General features: G+C 40.3%; 1 protein-coding gene across 1 annotated transcript; it reads left to right on the top strand.

The window, feature by feature from the left end:
* Positions 1-12439: 12439 nt before the first annotated feature.
* Xbp1 (X box binding protein 1) lies at positions 12440-13923 on the top strand. Its single transcript, XM_067772443.1, has 2 exons — positions 12440-13009; positions 13086-13923. Exons 1-2 carry the CDS (start codon positions 12798-12800, stop codon positions 13771-13773), a joined length of 900 nt encoding a protein of 299 aa, XP_067628544.1. The 5' UTR covers positions 12440-12797; the 3' UTR covers positions 13774-13923.
* Positions 13924-14336: the final 413 nt, after the last annotated feature.

The raw sequence follows: 14336 nt of genomic DNA, 5'->3' as shown, positions 1-14336 counted from the left end.
TTCACAAGCGAGGTAATTTCCATATTAGAGGATGGCTTACTAATTCGGGTGAGGTTGCCAACGATCCGGTGAGTGATTGTTCACAACGTGAAGACTTTTGTACCGCTGGGAAAATTGTTGACCAAGTTATAGAACCGGATAAGGTACTCGGGTTATGGTGTAAAACCAGCGCTGATGTGTTTACATTTAGCACAAGGTTTACTAAAGCAAGTAAAGAAATTCTAAACGGACACAGGCTGCCAACCAAGAGAGAAGTTTTACGGTTGCTCATGTCAATATACGATCCACTAGGATTCTTGTCCTTCTACACTATACAACTAAAAATACTACTACAAGAGATCTGGCGCAGTGGGATTGATTGTGATGCACACATTACTAGAGAACACGTTAGTGCGTGGAAGCAATGGTTATCTGTTTTCGAATTCGTCAAACAAGTACACGTTCCTAGGTGCTATTCAGGTACGTTGCCAAGCAAGATGTGTCAGATAGAATTGCATGTATTTGCGGATGCTAGCGAGGCGGCATCTGCGGCGGTGGCGTACTTCAAAATTACAAACGGCAATAAAGTTCAAGTTTCCCTCTTTGCTTCCAGAACTAAGGTAGCACCTTTGCGACCCATTTCGATCCCTCGTATGGAGTTACTGGCAGCGGTACTAGGTTCCCGTCTTGCTGCGGAAATCACTAGAGGCCATGACCTCCAAATTCAAAAAATGTATTTTTATACTGATTCTAGAACAGTTCTTACATGGCTAAGGTCAGACCCACGGAAGTATAAGCAGTTTGTTATGTTTAGAGTTGCTGAAATTCAGGAAAACACAAAGGTTAGTGAATGGAGGTATATTCCATCTAAACTGAATATAGCAGACGATGCCACGAAGTGTAAGAACACCACAGACTTTAGCCCCACCAGTAAATGGTTTTGTGGACCAGATTTTCTATACATACCTCAGATAGAGCTGTCCGACTATGCATCAGATATTAGCGACGGTGATTGCCACGACGAAGCTAACTTGCTACAACCAGAATATGTTGGCGTCCACATAGAGAGACAGCCATTGATTGATCCCGCCCGATTTTCCAAGTGGGAACGTCTTGAAAGATGTATGGCATACGTTAAGCGTTTTGTAGAGCACTGCAAAGACAAGATACGAGGAACCAGAAGCTCGACAATGGTATCCCTTACCTTAACCTTCGAAGAACTACACTGGAGTCAATGCTTCCTTTATCGGCTCGCTCAGGCCGATTCATTCCATGAAGAGTTTAAGTTACTTAAGAGTGACATCAAGTGTATTTTACCAAAAGATAATGCTTTACGAAAGCTGTCACCCTTTATTGACGAAGAGGACCTCATACGACAATGCAGTCGCCTAGAGAAGGCACCAATTAAGAATGCGTCAAAAAATCCAATAATACTTCCTAAAAACCATAAAGTTACGCAACTCGTTATTGAATGGTATCTCCGCAAGTATAAACACGTCCTTCACAAGACTGTAGTGAACGAAATATTTCAACGATTTTATATACCCGGCTTGCGACGAGCATTACGTACAGTGCGTCAAAATTTTCAGTATTGTAAACTGCACTCCACTAAACCAGTTCCACCACGAATGGGAGTGTTACCAGAAGCACGCCTATCGCCGTACACACGACCGTTTTCATTCGTGGGAATAGATTTCTTCGGACCATTTCTAGCCACCGTCGGGAGGCGTACAGAAAAGCGATATGGAGTCTTATTTACTCGTATTATATGCAGAGTTACACACGTCGAGATGGCGTATTCCTTATCCATGAATTCATGTGTGACGGCTATCAGAAACTTCATGAGTCGACGGGGAATGCCAATACAGGTGTTCAGTGACAACGGAACAAACTTGGTGGTGGCGGAAAAGGAGCTACGGGAAGCGTATCACAAACTGAACGTACAAGATCTACAAGCTCAATTTACGAGCGCGGAGATGAAATGGACGTTTATTCCCCCTGCAAGCCCACATATGGGCGGCGTCTGGGACCGAATGATACGAACATTCAAGAACGTCTTGTACCGCGTTGTGACACCTGAAACTAAGCTTAACGACGAAAAGTTAAATAACTTATTTGTAGAGATTGAGAACATTCTAAATAGCTGCCCCCTCACATACCTGTCATTAGAGACCGCAGAACAAGAAGCACTAACTCCTAACCATTTCTTGTTGGGAAGTTCATCCGGACATAAGGCACCAGGGCATTCTCAATATTTAGCCGATAAATTTTGGAAGAGGTGGGTAATGGAGATGTTGCCTACTCTGACTAGAAGAACCAAATGGTTCGAGGAGGTGAAACGAATCAAGAAAGGCGACGTAGTAATAATTACCGACCCAAACCTACCACGCTATTCATGGCCTAAGGGCATCGTTGAGCAAACGTTCGAAGGAAAGGACGGTCAGGTCCGCAGTGTCATAGTACGTACATCGGCTGGCGAGTATCATCGTCCAGCAGCGAAAATAGCCGTACTTGATGTGAAAGGTGATATCAGCGGTGACGTTGCATCGGGCTCGGGTATTATCTCCCTAGGGTCGCAATACTGGGGGGAGAATGTTGCAACACCACCTTACATTTAAAACAAGAAGTGTGGCAACACTAAAACAAGAATAAGAACCATTTTGTAATGAAGACGTATATCAACGCCAGAACGACTGAATAACACAAATATTTCTCTTTTTTATAATATTATTCATTTAACGGAAAACTAAAGTAAGAAAATGTTGTATTATACTATGGAAATATTGTAACCATTTTTCTTTATTAAACAGTTTTTTAAAGCTTCTGTAAGCACAAATTTGCGTCTTATTTCTGTGTGACAGTTGCTATTAAAAGTTGGTGGACCAACATTCTTTAAAAAACTTAAAACCTTGAAAAGCACCTTACAATGGCCGAAAATAACGAAGATAAGGTAAGCTGTGAACTATGCAATGAACCTGATGAAGGTAAAATGGTGCAATGTGATGACTATGACAAGTGGTTTCACTTCCATTGTGCTGGAGTCTCAGACGGAATCGAAAAGGTCTATTGGATCTGCAACGATTGTAAAAAAAAACCAAACCATCATTCATACGGTAACACAAGCAACAAATACAATTGCAAGTCAAGCACAGCTCAAAGACAACAGGGAGCATAAGAGTACCGACCAGACAAATGTAAGTACCACAGTTGATGTGAGTTTGGAGATACGGCGTTTGGAGGAGGAAAGACAAGCAGAGCTAAGTTACGTACAAGAAAGGACGACATTCTTAAACAACAAATTATAGCATGCAAAGCCACAGAAATTTCTCGTGTGGCAAACGTAAATGATGTAGTAAATTTTCGTACACCTAACATGAATACATGCAATACAAGCAGTTGTGCAAAAGAAGTCGTACAAAGTCAGTTTTACAAGTTTAGTATTCCTTCACGTAACAATGCGGACCAGCAGGTACAACAAATCGAACAAGCGAGCAACACAGGCAAGTACATGATAATAAGAATCAACATAATGATCAGAATGGTACCTATAATCGTTGTTATGATCACAATCAGAATAGTATGTATTGGGGGTCACCCTTGCGTGCTGAGCAGATACAAGCAAGGTATGCCATTCCAAAAGAGCTGCCAACATTCAGCGGTAAGCCAGAGGAATGGCCAATTTTCATTAGCAATTATGATAGCTCGACCAAAGAGTATATATTTGTCAAGAGGCGTCACTCGATACTTTTGTTGTTGCCAAAGCAAATTACTCGATGTTTTCTAAAGGTAGTCGTTGGTTTTTTTTATCAGCTGTATTTATAAAAACGCCTTCTATACATTTTCGTGGGGTATTTGTGTTTATTTTACTGATTGTATTAAATTAATTAATTTTCTTTCCAAAAATCGTAATTATGCAAAGTCACTTTACCGCATAACTATATAGGATTCAATTAAAAAAAAATTAAAAAAACTTCCTTGAGAATCACATTAGACATGACAGGATTGCCTTGGCAACAACAAAGTATCTAGTGACGCCTCTTAACAAATATATACTCTTTGGCTCGACCAAAGAGGATAAATACAATAAGAGCCGTCACTCGTTATTTTGTGGCGAGTATCTCGCTGGAAATTGAAAAAATTGATGCCGAATGTTTTCTGAGAGGGACATTTTTAATTGTCTCGCATTTATCCATGCCGTGTAGGCCCCTTGTGCAACTGTGATTTTTGGAAAGAGAATTAAATAAATTAATTAAATACAGTCGAAAAATAAACACAAATACCCCACGAAAATGTATAGAAGACATTTATAAACATCTCGCCCAAAAAAAAAGTACCGACTACCTCTCAGTATACATCGAGTAAATGCCAAAAAAATAACGAGTGACGGCTCTTATTGTATTTATCCTCTTTGGCTCGACACGTATATGTGGATTCACTAATGACGAAAATATGCTAAGGCTACAGCGCGCACTAAAATGCAAAGTCCTTGAATATGTAAGCAGTCAACTGCTGCTACCTGATTTGGTGCCAGAAGTTATTGCCACGTTGCGAATGGGTTTTGGTAGGCCTGAATTTATCATTAATAGCCTTCTTGAAAAAATTCGCTCAGCACCAAGTGTCAATGCAAATAAATTAGAAACGTTAGTTTCCTATTCAATGGAGGTCAGAAACTTAGTTTCATCAATGCGAGCTGCCGGCCTCATGACACATTTGAACAATCCAATCCTTCTGCAAGAATTAATTGGTAAATTGCCAGCTAGGTTTAGCTTGGACTGGGCACTTCATTGCAAATACGTTACCGGAGCAAACTTGTCAGACTTTAGTGACTGGTTGTTCGAGTTAGCGCAGGCAGCAAGTTCTATCATGAGGAAACCAGCAATCCTTAGTCAACAAGAAGTACGTCGTACGTACCGGGTGGGATTTCACGAAGAAGAGGAAAAGATATATACTAAGAATACGAGGAACGTAAATGTGCAGCATGTGACGAAAATCATTTTATAGCACAATGTGAGAATTTTCAAGGGATGAGCTATGACGACAAGTGGAACATAATTCATCGCATGGAATTGTGTCGCTCTTGCCTTAAAAAACATAATCCGAAATATTGTAAGGAGCGCAACGAATGTAGTATAAACGGCTGCACCGCAAAACGCCACCCTAGTCTACACAAGCCGGTGGCAGTAAACAAAAAAGCTGGTGCGAGAGCAAGTCTGCTTGCCACGCAGATGCATACTACATCAAAGGTGCTGTACAAGATTGTACCAGTCACGATTCACGGCCAGCATGCTGACGTTGAGGTGTACGCATTATTCGATGATGGGTCAGGACCAACCATAATCTAACACGACGTAATAAAAATGTTGCAATTGAAGGGCGAGGTGCGTCCATTACACCTTCGTTGGACTGATGGGTCCACTCGAGTTGAGAATGATTCGGAACTGGTAAATCTGCAGGTATCAGCAAAAGGAATTAACAAGAGATTCACGATGAACGACGTTCGTGCAGTAAAAAAACTTGATCTGCCTGCACAAACGCTTGTCATGTCAGAATTATCAAACAAGTACAAACATTTAAAGGGATTGCCCGTTAGGTCTTATCAAAACGCCGTACTACAACTAATTATCGGTGTAACAAGCACTGGCCATGCCACTGAAGTTTAGGGAAGGAAAGATTCACGAACCAGCTGCTACAAAAACACGTCTGGGCTGGACAGTGTATGGCACCGTGGAGGGTAATGAGCGTAATATAAACAATGATTTTCAACTACATGTGTGCGAGTGTGACAATAACATGGCACTTGATAGACTAGTAAAAGAAAATATGAGACTCGAAAATCTAGAGCAAGCTGCAATATCAAGTTTACGTACTATCCCGAGCCAGCTAGATATTTTGGAAAAGAACGTTACGCGAACAGGATATCACTTTACAACCCGCCTCTTGTGGTGCTCTGACGATATATGTATCACTACCAAGCAATTTTGAATTTGCAATGCGCAGACTTGTGTGTTTTGAGAAAAAGTTGGGAAAAGATAGCGATTTAAGGGGCCGAGTAAATGAGTTAATAGGTAGCATGGAAAAGAAACAGCACATACGGAAGCTCAGTGAGGGCGAGATCAAGCAAGAATTTTAACGTAAGTGGTACCTACCCATATTTTCAGTTAGTAATCCAAACAAGCCCAATAAAACACGAGTGGTATGGGATGCAGCAGCTACATATCAAGGAAGGTCCCTCAATAACTGCCTTGAGAAAGGCCCGGATCTACTGAGACCACTTATACACGTACTTTTCAACTTTCGCATAGGAAAAATCGGTATTTGCGGCGATATATGTGAGATGTTTCACAGAATAAAAGTACACGAAGAAGACCAGCACTCTCAGCGATTTCTTTGGCGCGATTGCGATTCGGCTCGAAAACCAGATATATATGTGCTAGAAGTAATGTCATTTGGTGCAACTTGTTCCCCGTCTATCGCGCAATATGTTCGTAACAAAAATGCAATGGATTATGCCAACGAGTTCCCACGAGCTGCTAAGTCAATAACAGAACGTCACTATGTAGATGACATGCTGGATAGCGTTGATACCGTTGAGGAGGCTACCAAGCTAATAGGTGATGTAACTGAAGTTCACAAGCGAGGTAATTTCCATATTAGAGGATGGCTTACTAATTCGGGTGAGGTTGCCAACGATCCGGTGAGTGATTGTTCACAACGTGAAGACTTTTGTACCGCTGGGAAAATTGTTGACCAAGTTATAGAACCGGATAAGGTACTCGGGATATGGTGTAAAACCAGCGCTGATGTGTTTACATTTAGCACAAGGTTTACTAAAGCAAGTAAAGAAATTCTAAACGGACACAGGCTGCCAACCAAGAGAGAAGTTTTACGGTTGCTCATGTCAATATACGATCCACTAGGATTCTTGTCCTTCTACACTATACAACTATAAATACTACTACAAGAGATCTGGCGCAGTGGGATTGATTGTGATGCACACATTACTAGAGAACACGTTAGTGCGTGGAAGCAATGGTTATCTGTTTTCGAATTCGTCAAACAAGTACACGTTCCTAGGTGCTATTCAGGTACGTTGCCAAGCAAGATGTGTCAGATAGAGTTGCATGTATTTGCGGATGCTAGCGAGGCGGCATCTGCGGCGGTGGCGTACTTCAAAATTACAAACGGCAATAAAGTTCAAGTTTCCCTCATTGCTTCCAGAACTAAGGTAGCACCTTTGCGACCCATTTCGATCCCTCGTATGGAGTTACTGGCAGCGGTACTAGGTTCCCGTCTTGCTGCGGAAATCACTAGAGGCCATGACCTCCAAATTCAAAAAATGTATTTTTATACTGATTCTAAGTATAAGCAGTTTGTTATGTTTAGAGTTGCTGAAATTCAGGAAAACACAAGGGTTAGTGAATGGAGGTATATTCCATCTAAACTGAATATAGCAGACGATGCCACGAAGTGTAAGAACACCACAGACTTTAGCCCCACCAGTAAATGGTTTTGTGGACCAGATTTTCTATACGCACCTCAGATAGAGCTGTCCGACTATGCATCAGATATTAGCGACGGTGATTGCCACGACGAAGCTAACTTGCTACAACCAGAATATGTTGGCGTCCACATAGAGAGACAGCCATTGATTGATGCCGCCCGATTTTCCAAGTGGGAACGTCTTGAAAGATGTATGGCATACGTTAAGCGTTTTGTAGAGCGCTGCAAAGACAAGATACGAGGAACCAGAAGCTCGACAATGGTATCCCTTACCTTAACCTTCGAAGAACTACACTGGAGGCAATGCTTCCTTTATCGGCTCGCTCAGGCCGATTCATTCCATGAAGAGTTTAAGTCACTTAAGAGTGACATCAAGTGTATTTTACCAAAAGATAGAGCTTTACGAAAGCTGTCACCCTTTATTGACGAAGAGGACCTCATACGACAATGCAGTCGCCTTGAGAAGGCACCAATTAAGAATGCGGCAAAAAATCCAATAATACTTCCTAAAAACCATAAAGTTACGCAACTCGTTATTGAATGGTATCACCGCAAGTATAAACACGTCCTTCACGAGACTGTAGTGAACGAAATATTTCAACGATTTTATATACCTGGCTTGCGACGAGCATTACGTACAGTGCGTCAAAATTTTCAGTATTGTAAACTGCACTCCACTAAACCAGTTCCACCACGAATGGGAGTATTACCAGAAGCACGCCTATCGCTGTACACACGACCGTTTTCATTCGTGGGAATAGATTTCTTCGGACCATTTCTAGCCACCATCGGGAGGCGTACAGAAAAGCGATATGGAGTCTTATTTACTTGTATGACATGCAGAGTTATACACGTCGAGATGGCGTATTCCTTATCCATGAATTCATGTGTGACGGCTATCAGGAACTTCATGAGTCGACGGGGAATGCCAATACAGGTGTTCACTGACAACGGAACAAACTTGGTGGCGGCGGAAAAGGAGCTACGGGAAGCGTATCACAAACTGAACGTACAAGATCTACAAGCTCAATTTACGAGCGCGGAGATGAAATGGACGTTTATTCCCCCTGCAAGCCCTCATATGGGCGGCGTCTGGGAACGAATGATACGAACATTCAAGAACGTCTTGTACCGCGTTGTGACACCTGAAACTAAGCTTAACGACGAAAAGTTAAATAACTTATTTGTAGAGATTGAGAACATTCTAAATAGCTGCCCCCTCACATACCTGTCATTAGAGACCGCAGAACAAGAAGCACTAACTCCTAACCATTTCTTGTTTGGAAGTTCATCCGGACATAAGCCACCAGGGCATTCTCAATATTTAGCCGATAAATTTTGGAAGAGGTGGGTAATGGAGATGTTGCCTACTCTGACCAGAAGAACCAAATGGTTCGAGGAGGTGAAACGAATCAAGAAAGGCGACGTAGTAATAATTACCGACCCAAACCTACCACGCTATTTATGGCCTAAGGGCATCGTTGAGCAAACGTTCGAAGGAAAGGACGGCCAGGTCCGCAGTGTCATAGTACCTACATCGGCTGGCGAGTATCATCGTCCAGCAGCGAAAATAGCCGTACTTGATGTGAAAGGTGATATCAGCGGTGACGTTGCATCGGGCTAGGGTATTATCTCCCTAGGGTCGCAATACCGGGGGGAGAATGTTGCAACACCACCTTACATTTAAAACAAGAAGTGTGGCAACACTAAAACAAGAATAAGAACCATTTTGTAATGAAGACGTATATCAACGCCAGAACGACTGAATAACACAAATGTTTCTCTTTTTTATAATATTATTCATTTAACGGAAAACTAAAGTAAGAAAATGTTGTATTATACTATGGAAATATTGTAACCATTTTTCTTTATTAAACAGTTTTTTAAAGCTTCTGTAAGCACAAATTTGCGTCTTATTTCTGTGTGACAGTTGCTATTAAAAGTTGGTGGACCAACAATTTCATTTTGACATTTTGTCATACAAATTGACATTTATTTAAAAATAAATTTCAACGCTGATTATAATGCCAGGTTGTATGCGCCAAGTCGAGTATAATCGTGGCTAAGTTGCCAAGTTTACGCCAAGTCAAGTCAAGTCTATGCTAAGTATCAGTAATGGGAGCTTAGGGCTCCATTACTGATACTTAGTATAGACTTGACTTGGCTTGAAAACTGTCACTTACAGTTACTGTTTACTCAAAACTTAGCAACACTTAACTCGACTGAAGCCCCCATTACTGATACTTAGCATAAACTTGACTTGACTTGGCGTAAACATGGCCACTTAGCCACGATAATACTCCCTTGGCGCATACAATCTGACATCATAATCAGCGTTGAAATTTATTTTTAAATAAATGTCAATTTGTATGACAAAATGTCAAAATGAAATGGAAACAAACAAATGGCATCTCAAAATGTAAACGTCACTTAGAACTTACATAGAAAATCAAAATTCAACAGACTTCTAAGTCAAGTTAAGTGTTGCTAAGTTTTGAGTAATCAGTAGCATGCAATGTTCATTTAACAGAACTGTAAGTGACAGTTCTCAAGCCAAATCAAGTCTATGCTAAGTATCAGTAATGGGCCCTTTAGAAGTCTGTTGAATTTTGATTTTCTATGTTAATTCTAAGTGACGTTTACATTTTGAGATGCCATTTGTTTGTTTCCATTTCATTTTGACATTTTGTCATACAAATTGACATTTATTGATTATGATGCCAGATTGTATGCGCTAAGTGGAGTATAATCAAGGCTAAGTTGCCAAGTTTACGCCAAGTCAAGTCAAGTCTATGCTAAGTATCAGTAATGGAGCCTTTATCCTCGCTTAGATAATGCTTAGGAGATCCATCTAGCGGCAGTGGTTAAATAACTAGCTGAAGAACAGGATGTTCCCAATTTCCCCCAGCGGGTTAGGGGGTCAGAATATACCCGCGGTAGGTATGCCTGTCGTAAGAGGCGACTAAAATACCAGATTCAAGGGGATATGTAGCGCAACCCTTCAGGTTGCCAGTGCAATATATAGCTTCTCCAAACCCAATTGTCAACCTCGCCTATCCGCGGCGAATCCTGTTTCACTAACAGACGAGGCTCTGGTGACCCCAAGCTCCTCATGGAACTTGGGGGTGGGGAGGGAGGGAATGGCCTGAAGGTTTAATGTGGCTACATAAATCGTTCCCGAGATGGTCGGGCTAGCACCTTAATGGTGCTGTGGTACCAGAGTGTACCGGATATGTATCCGGCAAAGGACCATCACATCGATAACACTCCCCAAAGCCTTCGAGGAGCAGCCTTATCGCTACAACAACAAGGGTGTACCCAAAATCGGAGACACAAACCTCTGGTGGCCATAATGTATAACATACAGCTGAATCAGTTGCGATGAATAGTGGACACGCACCATTTAAAGAGGTGATACATAGAATTAGTGTAGAGGTGAAACATAGACACATATTTCAGTTACATCTGAGTATAATGCGTATTGAAATTTAGTAGTACTAATTTTATGCGCAGCAACTTCAGAGGTGTATTTAAAATTTGAGGCTCTGCAGTCCATATAAAGTTTAAGCGTAAACGTCTATAGATGTAAAAAAACACAGCTTAAAATAAGAAATGAATCAAAGTAGAATATTTTGATATGTTTTTGCTTTGTCAAACATGTGAAAATGTATGTGATTAATCCAAATATAGAAATTTTTTTGGTGGTCGAAAAACTTTACAAAAATTGAAACTGTTGATATAAAAAAATAAAACTACAGTGGAGACAGGTCAGGTTAAAATATGTGATTTAAAGTAAAATATTTATCATACGACTAATATGTGGTGGCGTGTTGAATTACTGTGGCTCCTTATTATGTAGGAGCGTCCACGTATATGTCTACTACTGCCATTCAAAAGAGTCAGTTTTCGGAAGTTAGCACACATACGCTGTGTGACACGCAATTCTTTGCCTTAACTTGGTAAACACGTATCGTTTCCCAATATAAAATTGGCCGTGTTTTCTATTTACAATTTTGCAATCACAACTAATTTTGCTTTTCCTTATTTCTATTTCATTTGACTGCTGATGGAAATGTGCTATTGTGACAAACTAAATTTATCGAAATTCAACGAATGAGCGTCATAATACCGAATGGACATTTGTTCGATCAGCTCTTTCGCTCACAGTTGATCGAATTTGTCCATAAAAGGGGCCATAGTTTAAAATTACTATTATGTAGCAAAAAATAGAAGGTAAACACAAAACCTGCATTTTAAATAATTTTCTTTTAATTCAATAAAACAAAATTATATTCGATTCAACAACGAAAATTTCGACAGCGGTGAGTTGTCATAATACGAATTTGAAATGCGATTTTTGACGGTCGGTAGCCAGCGAAGATCGAAAGGTGCTCACAGTATGCCAATTTTGTGTTCTTTTTGGCCTCAGCTTACTGCATACGGGTTAAATGATTGATAGTTGAAATTACAACTCTGCGATTTTGGCGGATGAGTCACCATTCATATTTTTTCTAGAAAAACAAGATAGCCGTCAACCAATCAGAAATCACCAAGTCAAGAATTGAAAACAGGGGCGTAAAATGCAATGTGGCAAAGCTTACTATTGAAGATTACCAGCATTGTTTACTATATAGTTTGGCAGCTTAAGTAGAGGTTATGTTGCGAATAGAGTGGAAGGCAGTGGACTAGGCAGTCGAATGTCATATAATGAAGGAATGGTGTTCGGAGATTTTTCGAAGTTAAAAAAAAAAAATGATAAAAGCTTTAATATAAATAAAACTATTATTTTAATAACAACAAAAACGCCATATATATTCTGTATACATAAATATGTAAGGATTATCTCACTTTAAAATTTGAATTAAATAATCTAAAGTTTTATTTTGAAACTGAGTCGAGAACTGTGCGTGTGAATGTGCGAATTTTCACCGATCAGCTGTTAGTTGCGCTACTTGGTAAAATTTACAATGATTACCAGTCCAAATTGAACACGACAGCGCTTTTGTTGAAAATCAGACGATTTTTGTTAAGTCACTGCGTAATAAAGATGTAAATTACATAAGCATCAAGTAGCACTTGAATTATGAAAAAACACAATCTTAAAATCAATTGGGTAAAAACCACTGCAAAAGACACGTCAGTATGGAATTTTAAGCGAAAGTGTAAACATGAAATAAAGAAATAAATAGTTGTAACTTGAAGAGTTATGCAGCATTAGTAACTAGAAACACTTCGGATAAGATCAAGTACAAAAATTGCAGTTTTGATTGAGTACTTTGTTAAACCTCTAAGATAGACGGACTCTCAAATAATAAACAATGTCTGCAGCCGGACCAGCAGTTTTTATAACTGTGCCCAAATACGTGGCTATAAGTCCAAGTATGACGTTAGCGAAAATAAGACCAGCACCGACTACATCTGTGGGCACAGCCAATGATGAAAATATGTTGAGTGATGATAATTCTTTTGCACCAAGGGGCAAGAAGCGGCGTCTAGACCATCTAACATGGGAGGAAAAAATACAACGAAAGTAAGTCGGAGTTCGTATACCTTTCATACAAACACGGAATTCCAATATTAATATTTCCATTTTATTAATTTAACAGAAAATTGAAAAATCGTGTCGCGGCTCAGACATCACGCGATCGAAAGAAGGCACGAATGGAAGAAATGGATCGGGAAATTGATGAGTTAACACAAAGAACAGAAATTTTACAAAATAAGTGTGAAAGCCTACAATCTATTAATGAATCGCTTTTAGAAAAAAATCAAAAACTAGATTTAGAAGTAGAACTGCTAAGGCAACAACTAAAAGAAGTGCAAGAGCAACAAAAGCAACAGCAGGAACAATTAACGAGTAATGCTGCTAAGTTGAATGCTAAACACGCAGTTGGTACTTGTGCCGGCTGTGAGTCCATACTTAATGGATCTGCAGTATCCATATATACTGACCCTCTGCAGCAGGGATCAACTCAAATGGACTCTCAGTCGACAGAAGAACAATTGAAAAAGAGCAACACAGTAGCGTCGCTTTGGAGGATTATAGCACTTTGCCTACTTTTCAAGATATGCTCCTCGTCGACGAAGAATTCGATGCCAGCAAACTTGAAGAACTTGCCGAAAGCCTCTTGGCCGATATCACAGCAGACATGGAAGTTAGTAATAGAGCGTGCAATGAAATTGATGCCAAAATTACAAGCGGCACAGAGCGATTGTCTGGACCAGTGGTGGGGACCAAAGCAGAATGCTTGGAACCCGACGAATATACAAACACCACATCAAGTTACTGCATAAATAATGATAACACACATTTGATAACAGCCATTAAAATGGAAGATGATGAAATACGATTACAGAATAAATTAACTGCAGCGATAGATGACCATGTTACAGCGTATACCCATACACCTATAACTATGGCATCATCTCCAGCGGCAGCACAAGCACCAGCGATTACATTGACATCATATGAAGCAGACGTTGGATTGGAAAACGACGCTTCACCCGCGGAACCAGATACAGTTTATGGTACATACGATGCTAAAACTAATTCCATTACAATAGTAATGGATGATGATGCAGTAGCTGTAAATGAAGCGGTCGAAGAGATTTACTGTGATGGTGCAACACCAGTGACATGTGATGAAATTCAATGTCCCTCACCTATCGCATCGCCATCGCATGTTTTTCTTAATGTCGTCGACGATTCTGATGATGATGATTTTGATCCCATGGAATGCTTTCTGCGACCCAAACAGCCTTTGGTAAAATCTCCTGCTCCTTCATTACATTCAGTTATATCAGATCATGGTTATGAATCAATTATTGGTTCGCCTACATCTACAGCGACAGAACAT

The sequence above is a fragment of the Eurosta solidaginis genome, chromosome 3, assembly GCF_040869045.1.
Source record: "Eurosta solidaginis isolate ZX-2024a chromosome 3, ASM4086904v1, whole genome shotgun sequence".
In the NCBI taxonomy this organism is placed as follows: Eukaryota; Metazoa; Arthropoda; class Insecta; order Diptera; family Tephritidae; genus Eurosta; species Eurosta solidaginis.
The sequence above is the reverse complement of the archived record's forward strand: the minus strand, read 5'-3'. Positions and strand labels throughout refer to the sequence as shown.

What these genes read in the sequence shown, in the direction of transcription:
- Xbp1 (XM_067772443.1), top strand. Translation starts at nt 12,798, where the DNA reads ATGTCTGCAGCCGGACCAGCAGTTTTTATAACTGTGCCCAAATACGTG. An exon ending in GAGGAAAAAATACAACGAAA is followed by an intron (nt 13,010 to 13,085) that starts GTAAGTCGGAGT and finishes TTAATTTAACAG; the next exon opens with AAAATTGAAAAATCGTGTCG.